This window comes from Pinus tabuliformis, chromosome 2_2 (genome assembly GCF_031772625.1).
Source record: "Pinus tabuliformis cultivar Carrire ecotype Pingquan chromosome 2_2, CPIR1, whole genome shotgun sequence".
In the NCBI taxonomy this organism is placed as follows: Eukaryota; Viridiplantae; Streptophyta; class Pinopsida; order Pinales; family Pinaceae; genus Pinus; species Pinus tabuliformis.
Window position 1 is genome coordinate 1,061,244,743 of NC_142300.1, and position 23,836 is coordinate 1,061,268,578.

A 23,836-nucleotide genomic window follows, 5' to 3' on the forward strand; every position below is an offset into this window, starting at 1 on the left:
AAACACGACCAAGGCTTTTATGGCTAATAAATTTACGATCACAATGGTTATTTACCGGAATGTTCATTTTTTAATGAGCTTGACTGCTCAAAAACTTATGTTTATTTTTTAACGAGCATGAAATATGACGCTAAAACTGCTCGGATCTCGCTTTTCTATTTTTTAACGAGCATAAATTCCGCGGTAAAACTGCTCGATCTTATGTTTGTATGCCCCCAGCATAATAATGCAAACGAGGCACATGCCCCCTAGACTTTTAGGGGTCGCTTCATTTTTTAATGAGGTTGACACCGTAAAGAACTATCCTCTTGACTCTTCATTTTTTAACGAGGTTGACCTGAGATAGGAACTATCCTCGAAGCTTTAGATCCATTAGAAATAGAAGGTTTCATATTCCATTGTGGCCATTTCCGCCAGATTACTCGTAGGCGGTAGGGCCACAGTACCCATTAACCTGGGGTCTTTTAGGAAAATGACTCCGATATTTTGGAGAGGATGATCGCTTCTATGGATCTTTGGAATGCTTCCTGTTATGAATGGTGGTACGACTTCTGTCGAAGTTGTTGTCGAACTGCTTGGTTGATCTTTTCCTTTGCCATTTGACAACTGCGGATTCCCGCAATCTTTGCTTCTTGTCGAAATCAAAGCATCATCCTGTTGCTTGGAGGTCGACAACATTAGTACCTGGCACCGGGAAGCATTTTCACTATCAACCAGATTTTGACCTGGATTCGGAAACGGATCAGTTAACACAGCTGGAGTTTGTGAATTCTTTAAGAATCTTTTAAACTCAGCTTTGTATGGACAGTTTGCCGTCCAATGATCCTCGTCACATATCAAACATGGACTTTTTGGTTTTCCTTTCCAAGGAGAGCTCGAAGAATTCTTTTCAGGAGATGACTCACCCTGTTTCTTCTTCTTCCCTTTGTTTTGCTTCTTCTTGCTTCCTGGTTGATTGGTTTCTTTGCCTTTATCTTCTGATACGGCATTTACTTCCGAAGCAAGAATTTCTTCTTTTGCATTTTGATCCGAATTCTTACGGACTTTCTTTGACGAAGCCTTTGTCGATTTCGCGTTTGCTGTGCCAATCACGCCATCACCGGCATGAGAGTCACTATTTGATTTAGGAGGGGGAGGAATTGAAAATTCCGGTCTAGGGGCGTCAGGTATTTTGTCATAGAGCGTGCCGGACTGAGTATAAACTAAGTCCAAATATTGCGCACGAGCAATGACTTGCTCCTCTGTTACAACTCCCCCCTTGGCCACATCTTCCGTAATAGCCGGAAGTAACGACTTTATAAACCATTCAGCTAATAGCTGATCGGGAACATATGTTTTCACCATCCTACGACGACGACGCCACTCATGTATATGATCAGATATATGGGTAGCAGTTGTCTGTTTGAAGTTGGTTAATATTTCTGTTCCCGTTTCATACCTTATCGGTAATTGAAAATGGGTTAAGAAGGTCATGGCTAGGGAACTAAAATTGTCGAAAGAGGCTCTTGGCAATTCAATATACCATTTAGCCGTTGGACCTGTCAATGTTCTCTGAAACAGGCGAAGCCTTATCGAATCGTCGTTTAGGGTGTTCGACGAACACCACAGATGAAAAGTCATCACGTGATTCGACGGGTCCTCACCTGGATTTCCATTGAATTTAGGAATGTCAGATGGAAGTTTATGAGGAATCGCTGGCCACCAAGGGGCATAAGCAATCGGATCGTTCGTTAACTGATGTAAATCGGGTAACTCTAAAGTCGCCACGAATGGTAACTGTTGGTTCAGGTTAGGCGAAGCGTAACCAGGGTACGATGGAATCGCTTGAGCAGTGGGTCTTTGCATACCAGCATAATGTAATTGATGTTGGTATGACTGATACGGTTGGTGGACTTGACCACTGTAAAGTGGTTGGTTTTGACCGTTTTGGATATACGGTTGTCCACTGTTCGCAAAGATCTGCTGCTCAGAACCTTGGTACACTTGCTGGAATTGCGGTTGTTGGTATTGTACAAGCCATGGTTGTGACGCCATGTTCTGTTGTGCCATGTTAACCATTGGACCAAGGTGTGGGGTAATTGTACCCGTTTGTACTTGTGTCGTCCCACCAATTGGCGATTGTGGTTGTGACCCATGGTCAAGCGACTGTTGCATTAAAACCTGAGAAATTTGAGGTTGACATGTAACAGGTATCGCTTGAACTTGCGACACGGTTACAATAGCCGGTGTGGTTGGGATGTTCGTCACAGGTACACACTGTTGCATAGAATATACAATCCTTGGTTGTTGAGGTAGCATAGGTACCCAACTACTTGACGCAATTCCAGTATAACCTGAACATTGTTGTGAACTCACGTATGGGTACCCTCCCGGAGGGGGTAATGAAAGGGCATACTGCCCCCCATACGGTATCAATCCAGAACTAAAGGGGATTGATGGCCCAGATTGACCTCCAAATGGGTCAATTTGGCGAGTTTCAACATAAGAGTTACCGGGTATTACTCCGGATGAACAAACTGGAACAGACCAAACTGTCGGAATAGTCCCTTGGTGGACTCCTTCTAGCTGTTGAGAGCTAGTTGGGACAGCTGGTATGCCGGCATACATCGTCGGAGTGACGGCAGGGACTTCTGCTGTTGCTGTGTCATTTGACACAGTCCTGGATGATGACGGTTGTTCAGACATTTTAAGTCTATCCAATAGATTGCCTAGCGATTCTATAGGGACTTCCACTTGTGGTGGATTAACCTCTGATGAAGGAAAGAGAGTGACCCCTACTCCAAAATGAGTTGGAGTACTTGCTTGCGGATCCTCTGCAATTTCCTCTATCGCAATCAAACCCGGTGGAAGAGGAAGACCGTCAGGTCCGTAAAAAATTTCTGGTGCCGAAGAAGTGGTTGTTTCAACAGCGACAGTTGTTTGGGGAACAAAACTCTCTGGACCGGTTACAGATGGAACTGGTTCAGTTACACAAGTACTTGCCCCCAGACTAGGATCAGTATTACTGTCCTTCTGTAGTTGTGGAACTTCTTCTATAGAGGCAGGGTTTCCAGAAATGTTAGGAGTAACCGGAACTTCAGATGCATTTGGAACACTTGTTCTAACTTTCAAAGGAGATTTTGAACCGGTTAAACGAGTTCGCTTTGCCCGTACTATTTTCGATTCCGGGGACAAAGACGGTTGACTCGTAAGCCTCCGCGAACGACGGGGTTTCAATTGACTTTCTTCCACGATTGCGGATTACTCGATCAACTAAAATATTAAAAGGGGAAATTTGTGTTTCCGAATTGAATAAATTTTATTAGACGCTTTTAGACACAACTTGCTTTTTCACTTTTTAAGAGTCGAGAAAAAGCTAAAGATGACTCTAGTCTCCTTCGATGTATTAACGAGCCCGAAGTGACAAATGCTCGGTTGGACTTTTTCAGTTATAGAGTTTGAGAAAGGCCAAAAGAAACTGCTCTGGAGATCTAGGCAGAGGGTGTGTCAAACCTTTCGCAAAACCACAGAATACGTTTTACGGTACGAGTGGTCGATCTTCGTGAATGCTGTGTTCACTGCATTGCGATCAGTAGGGCGGCCGACACGGCTTCCTATGGATAAAGGCTTTGTTCCTATAGGGGTCTCCCAATATATACGCGACGGTACGTGGGAGCACAAGTCCGTATTAGTGCCACCGTCTCTCAGGAGGAATCACCCACCTTCGTCGAGATCGACAGTCACTACGTTTAACGACGCCGGAACATGTCTCTAGCTTAGACCTCTAGATGTTTGCGTTATGTTTCAAAGCGTTGTTAGGTTCATTCAATATATTTTAAGTTGATCTTTTTAAAGTTTGCCTTTCAAGGTTCACCACGAGATGTATTGATACAAATTCCTGAATGCAGTCTAAGATGAGAAGCAAGCTTTTTCAATCTTTTCGACTTATGAAAATCTTAACTACTGAGGGAAAGGAGAGACAAAATCTTTTCACACAGATCAAAGAGCACTCGCTAATGCACTTTTTCCCTAAATCAACATACAAACTTATATGCAAAATGCAAAAATGCAGGTATTTCTTTTCTCTTTCTTAATGTTTGTGCGACACAGAAAGAAAGCTGTTGTATAATTTCGAATTCAATCAGCTATGAACAGCAAACAAACTAACTCTTAAGATCAAAACGACACTTTATCACAGGTCTAGATCTAAGAGGCCACAGCAAGACTAGTTCACTTTCGTTATGGGAAACTGTAAATGATACAAGAAATACACAAAGAACAAACACAGTTTCTTTATACAACCGAGGTGGAATAGTGGCAAGGAAAGCTGGTTTCAGATAGGCACATTGACTGGTAACAGGCAGCAAAAAACAAGAGTGAAAACAGGGCAAGAAACAGCAGGAAACCCCAGTAGCACAAGGCAAGACTGGTCCAGCGCAGGTGGGACACTGTCTGTTTGACCTTCAGCACAGGTAGCCCCTTCGGGAACTGCGCTGAAATGCAGACAGCCTTTGTACAGCCTGCACTGAAGAACGAAACTTTCGTTTCTCTTGGTTTCCAGGTCACAGATTGCTCAAAAATTCACAGTTTTTGCTCAAATCAGAAGTTATCAGTCAAGGACACACTAAGGGATGACAAGGAGGATGAAAAGCTATCACTAAGAGCTTATTAGAGTCCTTGTGGATCAGCTCTTCAAATCATAAACTTGCCCAGAAACTGAGCTAGAGTAGCTGCCCTCTACTTTGCATTTGAAAGATTCAAATACAGTTCAATTTGGTACTCCCTTTGTTTATGAAATGAATAGCAAAAACGCAAACAACCAACAAGATACGATCCCCAGGGGAGTCGCCAATTTGTTGTTGGGAAAAGTATCCAATACGGAATGACCCTATCCCACTCTAAGGGTGATAGTACCTCAGCAACAATCAAAGCAAAGCTATTCAAGATTACTTCTTTATGAGATGTAAGGGAAGGGAGAAAGAGATCCACTAACCGTTATCTTCCGCTAATGTTTGATCCAATCTTCTCTCCCTGCTGCTTGCTCCCAGCTCCTTGCTCTTTCACTGGCCCAGCTACACAAAGATCCTGCAAAAGCACAAGAAAGGGAAACTACAAGAAGCATACATCCATAATTGATTCAAGGATTAGAATAAATCAAATATACAAGCATCAATACGCCACAGAGACACATGCATATAGAAGAACCTCAAATGCTTTATTAATGGAAGAAGTAAAGTTCTCAGAGTGTTACAACCATAAGAGGCCCAATCCAGCAACACCTCCCAACAGAAAGAAATCTCCTCTTCACCTCCTTCAAAGCAATCACCCAATAGTTCTATACTCAAACCAACAGCACTTCCTTACATTCACAAGATTCCAGCCTCCCTAGACCTCATGAGAGAGCTCTATATATAGGAGATTTGGAGAAAGGATGAGTCAGCTTGAGCTTGGCATGAAGCTGACTAGTGTCCTCTCCCACTTCAGTTATACTTCAGTTCTTGAGACCACTTGGAGTTTCTTGCTTCCACTTGGAGATCTAGATCCTCTTACTCATCACAAGGCAAATTCCCTGATCCAAGTGTCATTTTGGAAGCTTCCTGGGAATTTGACACCTTGCAGAATGACTGTGCCACTTGGCCAATCTCGCCCAGCGCAGGTAGCCTTCATTAGATTTGACATTCAGCGCAGGTACAGAGTGGAGCAGTTGACATTCAGCGCAGATGCTCAGTGGAGCAGCTGACATGATCCAGAATTAGCTTGTTTTTGAGTGTTTTCAGGTGGAGAACTGATTTTCAGTGCTGTGGTTTGCTGACCTTGTTCCTCTAGGGGTAGGAACAACATGTTTAGGGACTTTGGATCCCTTAGATTATTGACATTTCATGCTTCATGCTGTTAGGCACAAAAATGTCTATAACAGAGTATGCCAAGAAAGTTCATACACACAGGTTCGTTAAGCCCAAGTCGCGTATACAAGCAGGTTCACTATATACCAAGTCGCGTATACGCAGGTTCACTATATACCAAGTCGGGTGTACACGTAGGTTGGCTTCAGTAAAAGAGCGTGTATGTGGAAAACTTATTTTTGGTCCATGGCGGTTAGTCCTTGGAAGTTGTGCCTATGGTTTTGGACCATGGTGTCTCGATGGGCGTGTCGATCCCTAGTTTTGAGGTTGATGGTATTGTGTTACTATGGTTTTGGCCCGTGGTATTGTGAAGTGCCTAAAGCTATATAAGGAGAAGATCATTAGGCAAAAGGTGCAAGCATTGTGTGTCTGACGAAGTGAGAAGATCTCGTATTGTTGGTTATCTGTTCGGGACGCTTGACAAGGGTCGGATCTGACAGCGAAGGTATAAGTAATGATTTCTAGATCTGCACGCGGGTTGCCTTTGGAGAAAGCGCGAATACACGCGGTTTTGGTACAGTGAAGTAGCGTATGCATAATAAGATTTGATATTTCAGGTCGCTGTTGATTCTGGTAGTTGTTGCAGAGTTCTGGGCTCTGGTTTGGGTTCTGTGTTCTTGATGACAGTGTTTCAGTGATTCAGTATTGGGTGATTCAGAGATTGATGATGCAGGTTGTTCTACAATGGTGATTGTTTCATGGATCCAGTCTGAAAATTGATGAAACGTGGTCCCTGAAGGAAATAAGGTTGTAGGGTCAGCACCTATGTACTAGTAAATGGATCGGCTAGTACAAGAGCTGAGGGGGTTGTAGCTCCCTTCCAGAAGTAGTTGGAAAACAAGAGAGGGTTGTAGCCCTCTGCAGGTTGTAGCCTGCGTACTGGTAAAGGACTGCACCAGTACATTGTAAAAGAAGTTTCTTATTAAAGAAGAAAGAGATGAATTGCAGCAGCTGGTTTTCACCCACATTGGGTTTCCACCTTATATCATGGTGTTCATGTATGTGGCTCTTGTGTGATGTTCTGTTGTGTTATACTGCACCTGTTTACTGTTAATATGCTTGATAATGTTCTGATGCATTTACTGAAGATTAAGCTAACTGAATCATAAGATCTCTGGATATACGCTAGTTGCATTAGACACATTAGCGTGTACACGCAGGTTCACTTAACTGAAGTAGCGTATATGTTTCTGAGCATTGAAAAAGTTTTATTGATCTGATAATACTGATTCACCCCCCCCTCTCAGTATTATTTCCAACACAACAATGCATAATCCTCCCAAACCTCAATGAAAACCTATCCGATCAAAGGTCACAAGCCAATGGGCACTATTAGGTAAATATTGTGAATGCATATAAGAAACATGTATAATGATACAACATGATTTTTATTCGGAACAGAACTTTTTCTAACTGAAATAACATGGTTACCGATATATCTAACACCAAAGTAACGAATTTTTTGAAGGATTGATTATCACACAAATATTTTGTGATTGATTCCCGTTTATTTGCCACAACCGAAGTATGAGGTTCTTGGTACCATGCATGTGTTGCGAAGACCATCCTTCTCCACTTCTATAGATGACATATATCTAGTAGAATGAAAGAAAATGAACATTCAACTATGGATTATGAATGCAAACAATTTACAAAGAATAGGCTTGTCCTAATTTTCGTTTGTCACTAGGATCAAGCTGGAATTGAAAATTTTGAGAATTTCGACAGAATCACTGAACAGTTTCTAATGAACAACTACCCACCTAATCAAATGAATATTCAACGCAACTAGTCCGGGATAGTAATTCTTCTACTTCAACTGTGGCACTCACGCTGGTCAATGAATTTTTCGTTTCGCAACGGTTCAGAGTTTCGACCTCTTCTATAAATACAACATTAACAGGTCTATGATCTGAAAACTTTGACTCGGCATGGACATTTGCCAACTGTCTCAATCCATTGCCGAACCACAATACGATCACACCTGCAACATGAAAAACAATTAAAACAATGGAAGCTGCTGATCATGAATGGATGCACAAGGAACAACCTAAAATGCAATGTTGTGGAACACCAACATCTATGCTAAAAGGGGGTAAAAATCACAACCATAACAATTGTTTTTCACATTTTAATGCCTTAAAACTTAAATATTGGATCCAGTTGTAGACACAAATGTAGAATAAAGTACAAAGTTACAAAATTATTACATAATAACAATGGATCTAAGACAATAGTCAAGCATATTATTCAACTAGTTAAATGTATATCTCAAGGTTGAAAAATGAAAGTTATTGGGTCATCACTCATTTGTAAATCATTTTTGTTCTAGTCACTCTGCACAGCCAAAGAATTCTTCAATTTGGTTGGTGGTGGAAATGTGAAACTGTTTGCGAGTGCCATGGCCCCTTAGTTATGCAATCTTCTTCTGCCAGCGTTGGAGGGAGGCCTAGTCGTGGACCACGGGCTTTCCATTATCTCCACGTCCTTTGTAATGGTGTCATTTCTCTGGTTCTTTTGCGGAAAACCCCCCTTCTCAAGGCTAAACCAACGAGGATTCACAGTCTTACGATCTAGTCATTTGTCTATGATATTCAGAGGAATCATTACTCTCCCCAAAATTTCTTCCTTATTCGGCCCCAAACAATTCTCAACCGTGAGAATCAAATGATCTTCGAATGGCTTCGCTGCCACGAAAAGGAACTCCTCATTCCAGAAGGGAATCGTGTTTTGACTAGAAAAGTGGCTTTATCTTCTGCAACAAATTTCCCAACTGAACCTTGACATGAAATGCACCGTTGCTGCATCGGAGTGCCATGCCTCTAAAAACGGTTTACCTGCCTGAGTACCCAACCAAACAACCAACATCATGTCACCCTTCACCTTCCCTTCACCTTGCTTTTCCTCAAGCCTATACCACTGAAGCTCAACAAACAACAGTGAAAGAGCAGGCGGAGGACGGTGGGGAAGATTTACCATATGCAAGTTGTTTGTCAGTGGCTGGGCAAATTTACATTTAGTCTCGATTTCTAGACACAATTCTTAAGAAATTGAATCCCAATTCATGTTGTTCACGCCTATTTTGAAGTTCAATGAAGGTTGAATTTCATACCTTCACCACCATACTAAAAGTAACATCCACAATCGTTTGACTAAGAACTAAATGATTTACTGAAGGCCTAAATGCTAATTGGAATGAGAATTCTAACTGGAATCAATTCACACCGTCTTCATGACTCGGGTGCTCGATTTCGTCTCTACAATGGAATTTTCCCACCTTCGTACCTTCCTATGATATGCAATCTATAAGGAATATAAAATGACAATCATGCAACTATGCACAGATTCAAAAGACAATTTTAACAGGAAATAGGTACGCATCACAGAATACACATATAATTTCAACCAACGATTCTCACAAATGCAAACAGAGTTCTTCATACAAGACAATACAGTGAAAACAGTTAGAGGCAACTTACGGAGAGTTCAAAGAATTCGGCTCGAAAGGCTGTGATAGGAAAGATTGAGAGTGCCCGACAACGAACTAAGGTTACCAACATCCCAAAAACTGATTTCGGTTTCATTTGGAATGTACTTCATAGGTAGGCCTTGTACAACCCTTCTTTCTTAGTTAGGCCTTGTACAACCCCTCAAGCTTGGAAAATCGGTTTCAGGGTTCGATCGCGGTGCATCCGTGGCACTACTACACCACCACACTCCCTTCAAAGTCAATGACATCCCATCGAAGCAGCAAGTCTCTGGGGGTGAGCTTGCAAGCCGAAGTCTCCACTTCGAGACTCTTCCTTGCGAGCTGACATTCTCCAGAGACCTTGCACCATATATTTATTTATTCGTTTAAAAGGAAGATGTGTAATTTTTAAAGAATGTGAGAGTATGTCCTGCAATTTTCCATTACCACATTTTTTATCTTTCATATATACATATACATATTAAAAACGAATATATATATTTTCATATATATCAATAACATTTGCCTTTTTAAAAGTTAGATCAATTAATTTAAAATTAAACATAAATCTTTTACTTCAAAATTAAACATAAATCTTTTGATCCATTGAACTCCTCCAATGGAAGGGAATTTATGGTTTTAACTCTCTTATCTTGTTTGTGTTGAGGCCATGTAGTGATTCTTATTAGCATTTAGAAATTTAGGACACAATTGAAATTTAGGGTTGAGTATAACATTGATAAGACACAATTTAGAAATAGTGTTCCCAATTTTAAGTGCATATGATTTCAAAAAGATAACTAGCATTCAAAGTGGGTTGTAATATACATTTTTATAATGTTTGCATAATCTAACTCATGTAGAAAGTCCAACATTTGGTTAAGGTAGGAAGAAAAATAGTTAATGGTTTGAGATTGGTTAACAAACCTGATATTGCTTCCAAAAAATAAAATTAATATAATTTAAGGTATATAACTAATATTTTTTTTCCCTTAACTTTTAATATCAAGTAATGTAATGAATTTTTTTATAATTTTAAAAATTTTAATTTATTTTTTTTATTTGACCAATCTCCTTCAAACCAATAAATAGATTTTATTTCAATAAAATTTTAAACATTACACATCATTTTTTTTATATAGAACTAAACCTAAATCCTTGTCACACCGTAAGGGAGTTCATGGATTCAACTCTCTTGTCCCCTTTGGGTGAAGCCCTCAAGTCCAGCTACCTTCACCAGGCACTTTCGTGTTCGTGGTATATTAGAACCCAACGCAAATTCACAATAACATATTATGATCTGTTCATAGCATGTAACATAGATCTCAACACGAAAATCTGTCGCATCACCGAAAATCTTTATTGCGTTCACACAATGATCATCCAAATTGAAAATCTTTTTTTAAGGAAGAAAAAGCGAGAATCCAAATTGAAAATCTTTAGATTACTGTTATATTAATATTATTTATTTGTAATGTGAAGATCAAATTAGATACCAAATGGATATGTGAGAACTTTTTGTTTATAAGACGATTACAGCACACTTTAAAAAACAAAAAATTACTTATTTATATTATTTTAAATTTTTATATTTCTGTTTATATTATTATTATTTATTTTTAAAGTCAAAATCAAATTAGATACTAAATTGATATGTGAGATTTTTTTGTTTATAAAATAATGGACCTATTTCTTGTGATTTTTTGAAAAGAAACACATGTTCTTAACAATAAGCCTTATTTAGACATTAAGAAATGTTCAGACTTTTCCCAAAAATACATAATAATATAATTTTTGCACGAATTATTTTAGATATATTATTATTATACAATATTACATATTTATATATTAATTAAAATTTTAAAATGAACTAATCATTTTAATTTAATAATTTAAATGATTAAGATAATAATTTGAACACATTTAAAACTAAAATATAATTAACAACCACTTAATCAAATATCTCAAATTACAATAATATAAAATAAATATAAATTAATATCTTCAACACAAAACATGATATTTATATTAAAAAAATAATATCTATAACACAAATTTCTCCTTATTTTATACTCAATATATACCATTTAAACCAATCAGAATAATGGAAAAGCATAAAAACACATAATTCAAATAAAATAACAATATTCATTAATCTATCTCACATATAACCATCCACAAAGCTGCTACTTTGACTTTCTCACACAAACTTCATTCATTAGAATTGAACCTAATGTGTGGAATTTATGCTACTCAACCGAACCTCACTTAACTAACTTCATCAGCAAACTCACACTAAATTTGACTTTCCCAAATATAAACGAAACCCGAACTAACTCACTCTTAATATACATTACACTGCACGCGGACGCAATTACTATTTCCAACATAAAACTATGACACATCAGCATCCAAAGTTCAATCCTTGCCCTTACAACCGAGTACAGATCATTTACACGCTATTATTTATTTGGAAGGTAAAAAGGAGGGGAGGGGCTACTTATATGCCGATATAATTGTGAAGATCGTTTGGAGCACGCTGACCGCCAGCATGGCAATTGCCGCCGTCAAACCTAAAGCTTTCCATGGTGATGAAAAATGATCGCGCACCAGATTTCCAATCTGGATCTTCGTTTGATTGTTGTAGTGCGCTTTCACCTTTTCTGTCAGGTTGTCGAACACGTCTTTCAGACTCCCGGTGACTTCCTTGGCTACACCGTTGAAAAGGTCGGCAACCTCTTTGTCACTCACCCAGTTTGACATGACGCCCATTCTTCTCATCAGGGCCACGTCTTGTTCTGTGTCGATCAAGGCGTTCATAAGAGCCGCGTAAGAACTCACGTAATTGATTTCAAATGGCTTGCACATCTCATAAGCGATCAAGTTACGGAATACTCTCTCTGTCCCATCCATGATAGAGACCGGAGGAAGAAAAATTGTGGCGCTGTTCTCGTCAAACTTAATCTGCTTGATGCAGCCTCCCTGGAGTGCTGAAAATTTGATCCCAGCATTTCTTAATTCTACCGCGTGAGGGATTCTTTGGGCGTCATTCCGTGCTCTGCTTTTGCCTTGGAGCATCCTAATGCACTTGCTACTGCAACAGTGAATGGGGATACTACAATTACCTTCATCTACGCGCTCTCTCTCATTGGAAGCTGGAGATGCAATTACGGTGTGCAAGAAACCCAAAAGATGATGATGAGGATGACAGGACCATTGCTTTATATCAATTTTTTTATTGTCGAAGGGGTTGAACCAATGCAATATAACTTTCATCAACAAATCCAAAAGCATCTTGCCATCAACGGCAGAGTTGAGCTCCAATTGTAGTAGCTTTAGGAGAACGATGAAAGGTATTTGATTTTCCAGCATCAAAATGTCCTTGAATACATCTTTTGCAGCATAGTCAAGCTTATTTTCCCCAAAAATAGGGTCATAGTACTTACCCGCCTCGTCTCTGGAGAGTTTATCCCCACCCAGGGTTCTTAATACTTCTAGAAGGAAACAGCCGTCCAAACTTAGCATCCGAGCTAGGGTCTCTCCATCGCAATCGATGTTTTCTTCATAGCTGTCCCTGATTTCCTTCTCCAGCTCTAAGATCTCAGCCCTTGCACGATCAGCAAAATCCATATTGTTTGGAACAATGGGGAGGTTCCTATTAGCATTGAACCTCTTCATCATTCTACGCAGGGCTCTTCCCTTGTGATGGCCCATTGGAGGAAGCTCACCACTTCCGTGATGATATGGACCCAAAGAAACTTGTCGAGGGACATATGCTTCCCCTTTTGTGTCTTTGAGGAACTTGGGAACTCTGAATATTGACACAACGGACGGCAGTCTATTACGAAGATGGGGAGAATGGGGATCCTCTTGAATATAATGAGTCCATTCCGTTTCGGTGATCCATCGACTTCGTGGTTCTCTAGCGTTGGGTAATTGTATCAGTTGCTTCTGCTGTTCTTCATCACTGTTGGAATTAGATTCGGTAGGCCCTGCAGCGCACGGTGGACTTCTGCATCCTCGCTGTTCTTTACTGCTAAGTAACTCTGTCGCTTGCCCCATATTAGACATCCGTCTATCATCGTTCTCGGAATGAATCTCCGCATGTGGCTCTCCATTGTGCAGCAACGTCTGTTGATGATCACTGTTGAAATGATTCTCGGCTTCCCCATCTACAGACGCTTGCCTTCCATGGCCAGACATTTTATCACAACAATTGCGGTGCAGAGATTGAAGCAAAGAGTACTTCACACAGCAGCCAAAACACGAGCCTGGAGGGGGCAGAAAGACATAGGAGAAACTCAATAGCAGAATGGGATGAAAGTGCACAACAGACAGCAGTATCAGTTGTAAGATTACACAATGACAAAGTCGGAAGAACACCCTCAGGCATAAATAAATTATGATCCTATAAATGGTTCCCTACAAAACCTCTTCTCCGCCCATCACCTGTGGGAAATCTTTCAATTGCGAGGTGGAGTTACGGACTCAGAGGATTAATAAAACCTAGTACCGGAAGTGGAGGTACTACGAAACACTTCAAAAGATAATTCTATTTTTTTATTTTTATTTTTGGAAGTGGAGGTACTGCTATCTTCATTTAAGAGGATAATTGTGAACGTTTTTTTTTAATATTGATGTTTTGGATTTATTTCATTTATAATATTTTTTGCGGAAAGATAAGCACAAAAATTCACACATATAACCCATATAATCATAAGAGGAGTTGTTTGTTATAATGATAAGAGGAGTTGTTTTTTATTGATGAAGAAAAATTTGGCGTTTTTACTGATCACACAAATTTGATGATTATAATAAATCCAAAAAAACATATTTATTTTTTCCACGGCTAACTCACCCAAAATAATTTTAACATATAACCACACATTGAATTCCACTTTATCCCAAATTTAATTCTCTAAATCTAAACCATTAAAATAATTAATTATCTTTAACATTTTTCATTTATACTTATTGTAAAAGTTATTATATCATAATTACTTATCTTTAAAATTTTTCATTTATACTTATGGTAAAAGTTATTATATCATAGTTAGATTATATATATAGAAAGCTAATAATTTTAACTATTTTCAAAATATTAAAATTATAGAAATTTACAACTAAATTATGTTCTTGTTCTTAAAATTTTAAATAAAAATAATCAAAAAAAATTTCAAATAAAAATTTAAACTCCTGTTTTTTCAAATATACAACTGAAGAATGCGTAGTGATGAAGTCAAGAATCCAATTGAGAATTCTGGAAAGCTGCTCTTATGGACAACAACCCTTATCACTGGATAACGATACTTATAATGAAATTAACTGGTAGTACGAAGAACGCCGGTCATCGTGCGATTGTGGACAACTACGCTTGTGACTGGATAACGATACCTACGGATAAAATTAATTGTTAGTATGAAGAACGCCTCTCAGCGTGCTATTGTGGACAACGACCCTTCTGACTGGATAACGATATGTTTGGATGAAATTAATTGGTGGTACAGAGAACGCTTCTCATGTGCTGTAGTGGACAGCTACCATTCTGACTGGATAACGATACGCATGGATGAAATTAATTGGTAGTACAGAGAACGCCTCTCAGCGTGCTATTGTGGACAACGACCACGCTGACTAGAGAACTATACGTATGGATGAAATTAATGGTTAGTATTGACAAAGTTTTTTTTATCCATGGTTAAGTAAATTAGCATACTGATGTGGTCCAATGGTTAGATCATGGTGAGAATTAGCATACTGATGTGGTTCAAGATCATGGTGAGGTTCAGTTTTCACAGGTTTTGTGGTCTAATTTAAGACTTAATTTTGGGCAAAATTATATATGAGTAAAAATTGTTAGAGACACAATTTCTTCAGAAAATGAAAGTAACACTTAAATAAATTAGGATAATATCTTGTTTGAAGATAAGAAAAATGTGTTGGGATGGTTTAGGGATAACTAATAGATGGTTTATTTATAAGATATAAGATATAAAAATAATGTATTCAAGTTATTGTTTTAAATGATTAAGTATTGCTATAGTTGATTTTTAACTATATACTAAGAAATTTTCACATTTTAATGTAATATGTGTTCACGTTATACACAAATTATAGTTATATGTTAGTAGTTCTCATGAGAGAATATGGGTGAGGGTTTAGTGTGGGTCTCTCAAATGTACATGTGACCCTAAAAGAGTTTACATGTTAATTATTTATTGAAAGTAATTTTCCAACAAAATAATGATGCTTTGATCATCATTAGATTACTTACAATCAATGATGTCTAATCAATTTAAAATAAATAAATAATAAAGTGGCATTTTTCAAGTTTTTATCTAATTTTTCTACATTCCATTAGTTTGAGGAGATCTAGCAATGGATAGTTGGCTTAAGGATATAGAGGCAATGAAGATACTTTGTTAATAACATCAATAAATGCTAGTGCTTACCAAATATGTAGTGTCTATGTTGTTTCCATGTGGATCTACCCTTAACTATAGGTTGGCTCCTCAAAGCATGAAATTTGCTCCTCAAGCCACTAACTACCTCAAACCATAAAATGCTTAGCTACACTTCACACATGTACAATTGGACTCCATCCTAGTTTGGGTGTAGAGTTAATGGCTAGATAAAAAATCTGAAGTGCTTGTGCATTCCTTTTTTACATGTTTCATTGATATTCATGTCACTCTCTTAATAAGTATGTCCCTCCCCACTAGAGGTTGTGAGTTATCTCTATCTTTGCTTTGATTCTTATAGGTTAGCTTTGAGTCTTTTTTGGCTCTTGTTGGCATGCGTAGAGGGAAGACCTGGGTTTAGAGTGAATTGGCCAACAAAATCCTGGGTTTAGAGTGAATTGGCCAACAAAATCCCTCAAACACTGGCCCTTTCGGCATCACTCGATGTAACACCCTCCTCCCACGCTTACCCAAGTAACCACCCAACCGAGGTAAACATGTGAGGAGAAGTTACTGGGTAAAAGCATGCTAATGTGTCTCATTATATGGCAAAAGCAAAAAAGTACTCAACTGAAAAAGATAAAATAAAATAATATAAAAATATCAATTAAAGGAGTTGAGTTTCATACTTGTTAATTATAAAAAATAAATGCTAAATTTGTAACAAAGCTAACTCACAATAAATTTTGGTAAAAACTATAGTGAACCTATTTAATGGGTTTAGAAAATATAAATAATGTTATAAAAAGTAAATACTAAATTTGCAAATAAGTCAACTGATAGTCAATATTGGTAAAAACTATGGTTAATCACTCACAAAATATAAATAACTTTATGTAAACTTAAATGAAATGCTAAAACTCTTTAAAAATATATATAAAAAAGAATTAGAATTTCTAAACAAATATTTTTATATATTATATTTTGAATAATATAAAATATGTTATTATAATCATAATTAAAAATTTTATGATAAAAAATTTAAAATATATTTTAAAAATTTTCAAAAAATAATTTTAACATTTTGTTATATGTTATTTTCAAATTTCTATTAAAAAAAATTGATTTTATAAACTTGAAAGGGTAGTTTCTTGGGTCGCGGTTTTATATATACGAAAAGATGATCATTTTTACTAGTAATTTAATAATAATTAAAAAAAAAAGCTTATTTTTTATTTTTAAATTTGTTTAGCAATATTTAGAATGTTTACAACACATCTCTTAAAGAAATTGGAATTGAAAAACATAAATCAATAGAGAAATGGGGGGTCGCAGTTTGTCACTACTTAAAAATTTATGTAAAATATTAATGATATCTTTTAAAGAAAATGAATAAATTAGATAAAAAAATATATATTAAATTTTAGAAAAAATATGACATGAAATTGAATTTAAATTGACATGTTTTGTCTTCTTTTACCACCACCTAATTTTTGATGATTTTGTAAATTTAAGAGTAAACTTTCCAACTCCATTTATTTTTATAAAACTTCTTTGCCACAAAAGGGGAAAAAGTGATACACATTAACATGATTCGACCGCCTAAATCACGTTAATGAAATGTAACCATACAGACCTTCAACATCAGCAATAGGACCCCTAAGAACCATCCCAACCTTTCTACTAACCAGCCCTTGAGTCCCACTGATTTGTTAGAGTATGAAACCTTTGGATGCTCCCATGCTATGGGCATGCTAGCGTCTATAGAGCTCTGGACGCTCCCACAAGCTTGCATGCCTCCGTCCAGGGACTATTTCCAGCACGCCTATGCGAGAGTCTGGGGAATTTGAGGAACTTTTCAAGCCCAGAATTTCGGTCATTGCCCAAAAGTTGTTGTAACTTCGGAAATTCATTAGACACATGATGAAAAAACTAATAAACCAAAAATTAACTCTAGGACTAGGCCTAACCATTCCCAACCGAGACCGACATTCTGTCAAACACTTGGCATGAATGAATTCTACAAGTTTAAATAACAGATTTAAGCACAAGGATCTCATACTTATCTAAGAGTCACTACGAACCATTGTTCCCTCATATCATTTGCCTCATTATCATCTATTAGGTCATAAATACATTGTTCATTCATTTACAAGTAAAAACATTTTGAGAGCCATACATAGATGTTGTCATAAGCATATACATAACCAGCATAGTAACAACAGAAATACCATGAATACAACAGCCATAGAATCCACATATAAGCCAGCACATTTACACATGAAAAACCAAGGGAATGAATTTCTCATTAATGAATGCAGAAACCAACTGGGGATGTAACTACCACATTCCACCTGACCATAGATTGGCTGAGCCAAAATTCTCTCCATCAAATCAACCCTATGCCATATTCCAAGCATGCATGTGGGACTCATAACCAACCAAAAGAACTAAACAAGCATGGATGCTACAGGATTTCTCCACCTACACTATGAGGAATTTGAGTGCCTCCTAGTCTCTCAGGCTTTACCATAGTCCACAGTATGATCCAGGAATCATTAGGCCCTACACCAAGACCCACTCTCCAGGCTTTCTCGTACATCCCATCCCGGGACTACTAGGCCCAATGGAGAGCAATTCACCTCTTGGCTTTACCGTATATCCCGCCATTCACCCTCAAGGATTCATAGGCCCACCGAGGCATACAATCCTGGCTTTACGCAACCCACACTCTGGATTAGGGGTTACTAGGCCAGTGGCTTTACCATGATCAACAGTCCGGTTCAGGGACCACTAGGCCATATGTTTGTCATTTCGGAGATCCACACCACTCAGCTTCGAATCCATTCGAAAATCCAGCTCAACCAAAGTATGAGAACCCATCTCATCAAAGCTATCAGGAAATGGCAAGGCTAGGATGAAAACACTGTCACACCTTGAAAAACCCATGCCATGACAGAAAAGAACCACATGCAATACCATGCATGCCAAATCTAGCAAGGAAATCACACATGCAAACAGGGAAAATTTTAAGAACCCCCCCTAAATTTATAAATATAATAAATGGGTGAATCTCCATGGTATATAGGAAAAATGGAAGGCGATTTTATCAATAATATAATATGTATATATAATTTTTTGGTGAACCTCTCACCAAGCATGGCGAATATTTTACTCAATTATAAAATCTTGTAAGATCTTGGCGAGTCTTTCACTAAATAATAAAACTTTGTAAAGTCCTAGTGAATCTTAGCATACTCTACATGCTGGTTTAATTCCCCCATTTAAATAGGCTACATTCCAGGTCAATACCATGGGTCAATACCATGTGCCATTTTTATTTTTATTAGAATATTTTACTCAATTATAAAATCTTGTAAGATCTTGGCGAGTCTTTCACTAAATAATAAAACTTTGTAAAGTCCTATTGAATATTAGCATAGGATACATGCTGGTTTAATTCCCCCATTTAAATAGGCTACATTCCAGGTGAATACGATGGGTCAATACCATGTGCCATTTTGGTGAATACCATGGGTCAATACCATGTGCCATTTTTATTTTTATTAATTCTAATATTAGGGTTAATAATGGTTTTTTGCCTGGCATTAATTACAATCTAGTCCATGGTATTTGTCCCATAGTATTTTGGCCATAGGTTTCACCTATAACCCATTTTTGAGTGTTCGTAAATGTAAGGTGACTTATGGAGTAAATATAAAAGAATGTTTTATTTGTTTACCATACCTCTCGTTTATTTATATTTTTATTAATTTACCATACCTCTTTGACAAATATGGTATTTGGCCCATAGGATTCACTTAAATAAAACCTCTTTCTTGAGCCTTCATAGATAGAACGAGGGTTATGGACTAAATATAAAAAAAGGTTTTATTTATTTACGATACGTCTAGTTTATTTATTTACCATACCTTTTGAGTAAGTATAAAAAAACGTTTTATTTATTTACCATACCTCCACTTTACTTATATTTTTATTTGTTTACACCCTTACATGTATATAAGGTGACTTATGGAGTAAATATAAAAAATGTTTTATTTATTTACCATACCTCTCATTTATTTATATTTTTATTAATTTACCATACCTCTTTTATAAATATGGTATTTGGCCCATACGATTCACTTAAATAAAACCTATTCTTGAAAATGGGCGAATGGATTCACTTAAATAAAACCTATTCTTGAAAATGGGCGAATGGAAGTTTGTAAGTCCTAATTTCAAGGGCTAAATTTACCTTTTTTACCCTCTCCCTTAAAATAAGGTGGGCTATTTGAGGTGATTTGTAAAAATGTACTATGATACAAAATATTTGCCCACTAAAAATTTAAAACCCCTTAATTTCGCCAAAGGGCGAACATTACCTGCAAAGAATCCTGTTGTAGCTGCTTGATCATGCTCTTCCTTTCTTGCTTGTTTCTTCCTCTTGCCTTCTTTGTCTTTCTTGTGCCAATGCCACAGTGCTCCAAGAAAAATCTTTGTATCCAAGAGTGAGAGATAGCGAGAGAATAATGAGAGAGCTCCAAAATTGAACTAACAAAGCTTTCCCACTGATACTCATAATCCTTTTTATCAATGAGGCCTCTATTTTCTCCATTTTCCTCCTCACATTCAACTTGTGGCCTTTCACCTTCCCTTTCTCCTAATTTCCATTATTTTCATAAATAAATGTGCCAAAAATGTCGTTTTTCCTTTCCAAAGCCTTTTCCATTTCCATTTCCATTTTCCTTTAACCATAATATATGAAATGAACACCGACTAGGATGTTTTTCCTGTCATTCAACTTGGAATATGTGTCCCATCAACCGTGGCCTTATGTATTTTACATGGATTTTTACCAAGGCTGTTACAGAACCCTCCCCCTTCGAGGAACACCATCCTCAGTGTTCAATGACGCCTATAGCCAGCAAGACCACTGAAAACAAAACATACTTCCCATGGAGATTTACAACATAACTCATTGCAGTAGTTACAATGACCATATGTTAAAACATGACAAACATATCATTTACTGGAGCTTTATAACACAACTGATTACAGTATTTAAAATAATGGCCACATATACACACATACACATTTTCTTCACTCAACAAATAATCATACTGTCTATGGAGCTTTATAAATTGAGCTCGATGCAGTATTTACAATAATACACACATATGAACATATGCACATTTTCTCAACCAACAAATAAAAGGATATGATGCTTGTATCAATCAACAAGCGAATTCAGAGGCTCACACCTACACCCTCAAAAGTAGTACCAGGATTCACCTCCTTCCCATGAAGTCTAGAATCCACTACCATAGTCAAAATGAATCTAATGTCCAACGCTATACTCTTGTGCCACTTGTTCTCTCAACGAACAGTTACCTACTCATTGTTCCAGAGTGCACTCCCAATGTGCATCTAATTCCATTTTGCAATGTTAATGACAAAAAAAATATATCCGCGACCTTCACTTCTCTGCTACACAGTCCCTAGGACAATCCGGTCACCCCCTTGTGTTTAGTCACTCACCTTCCAAGTTCCCCGGTATCCCCTATCCTGGGTGATCCATCCCTTGGCAAGACTTCCTTGCATCGAAAGGTCAAAAAACCAAGGCATATACCTACCTCAAAACCATCATACCATTCATAGCATGCTCACAAAAATCAATAGACGCTATTGGGTACCAGTTTCCCATAATGACCTTGCTCCTAAATACTTTACCAACATACTATTTCATGTTCCAATTCCTTTCACTACTATTTCTAATACTTGCAGTTGATTTCAACCACCCAACTGAGAATTTTTGTGCTTCCTGTACCAAGTACATAACTTCCATTAGATTCAAAATAAATTGAAACAACTTCAAATCATACCTCATTGGTGGCCCATCTATAAGGTAAACTTGCAATTATCTTCACTTCCTGTCGCAATAATTCAAACTAGCATCTTTGACCAAATCATCATGTATAAACATATGGCATTAGGTTACCTCAAAACACAACCATCATAGATCAAAATCATAAATCACATGCAACCATCATAAACCAGAATCATAGATCACATGTAATCATCATAGACCAAAACCATAAATCACATGCATAATAAAACTGAAATAAAATATTATTATTTATTCTTTAATCAATCCTTAGCTTCTACTTTTGTCTTTATTCTATATGCACACCAAATCAATTTCCACACCCGACAAACACGCAATTCCTTTTCCTCAACTATATGCACATACACATATTATGAATTACACACATACAACCACACACGACATACAACACCATGAAATACATGAACCTACACATGACATTCAACACAATACATACATATATCTACACCTAGTGTACGACACAACACATATATGTACTTCTACATTCGGTGTACACCACAACACAATACATACACGTACACATAGTACAAAACAATGAATACACATGTCATGATACCACGACTACATAATGCACATACATAGTACCTCATGACCGCAACACAACATGTATGAAATGCACATAATACCACATATACACCAGTACCAGAGGTACAAGATGTAGACAGTACCACCTATATAGAGCACCACCTGCATAATGTGTACACAATGCCATATCTACATTGTACCCCTGTACAATGTATAAACAATACTAGAGATACACAACACCACATGCACGACATGTACACGAAACCATATGTACACAACACCATATGCACGACATGTACACAACACCACCTGCACACAGTGCCATATGTACAACATGCTCATAACACCACTTGTACAATAATGCACTTAATACCATATGTACATACCACCACATTTACAACGTGCACACAACACCATATGTACATAGCACTACATATACAACATGTATATAGCACCCTATGTACACAACACTTCCTATCCAACATGCACACAACACCATATGCACACAATGCAACATATCCATCAAGCACATAGTAAAATATGTACACAACACAGAATATCCAACATGTACATAGAACTATCTATACAGAGCATTGCATATGCAATATTTGCACAACACTATATGTACCACCCTATACATGACATTGCATAAACAACATGTGCACACACTACATATACACAACACAACATGCGCACAACATCACACATGCAACATGTACAACATGTACAATATATGCACAATAGTAGTACCACACATCCAAAACCACACTGTCTCTACCAAGCAACCTTACTTCAAGTGTCTTAACCATGCTTGTCCCAGCATGTCGCAGACCACACTGTTTTCATTTCTCTCATGTATCCCTTGGTATAGCCTGTCCATAACATAAACATAGGCATAATAGGTGAATACAATATCAATTCATATCCACATGATACTGAACTCATATATTTGTCATGACTACTCTTCCCACTTGATTCCTCATAGCCAGGAACCTCTTCATGTCATGCACCTGCATAAGAAATCATTCCTCCACAAGAACGATACCTGAAAACCCTGTCAGACAGTGACATCGATACATACATGTATACATATAAACATCAACATAAAACAATCATGATCCTTGATGACCCTGTCAGATAACAATGTACATACATACATATATGCATATAAACATTAGCATTAAACAATCTATTAGACAACGACACACATACATCCATATATATACATATATATATTAGCATGAATATTCATGATTCATGATGAACCTATCATACATGACATACATACATACATACATGTATACACATATATACATCAGCATAATCATGATCACAACATAATTACTAGATATCATAAGGTCAAGGTTAAGATAATTGACTTTATGCATGCAACACATGCGCAACATCAAGAAAAATAGTTCCCAACATAGCCAAGGCATATGATGCCTCAAATTCATTCAGCTTAGCTTTCTTGATTACCTTTCCCATGATTGTCCTTCCATCATCCATTTGCACCAATGGACCCAACCAGTACAACCAACTATCATAGTCTTACCTTCCAATGCGCTTACTCATGCACTGAACTTTATCCGTGTCTTCCACAGAACTCTCGCCGAGCTCCATTAACTTTCACTTTTCTCGACCAATTCCC

The 23,836-nt window shown here is 37.4% G+C and overlaps 1 protein-coding gene across 1 annotated transcript; it reads right to left on the reverse strand.

Moving 5' to 3' along the window:
- Positions 1–11,562: 11,562 nt before the first annotated feature.
- On the reverse strand, positions 11,563–13,920 carry LOC149197047 (putative UPF0481 protein At3g02645). Its single transcript, XM_089403831.1, has one exon. The coding sequence runs from the start codon at positions 13,552–13,554 to the stop codon at positions 11,848–11,850; it is 1,707 nt and encodes a 568-aa protein (XP_089259957.1). The 5' UTR covers positions 13,555–13,920; the 3' UTR covers positions 11,563–11,847.
- Positions 13,921–23,836: the final 9,916 nt, after the last annotated feature.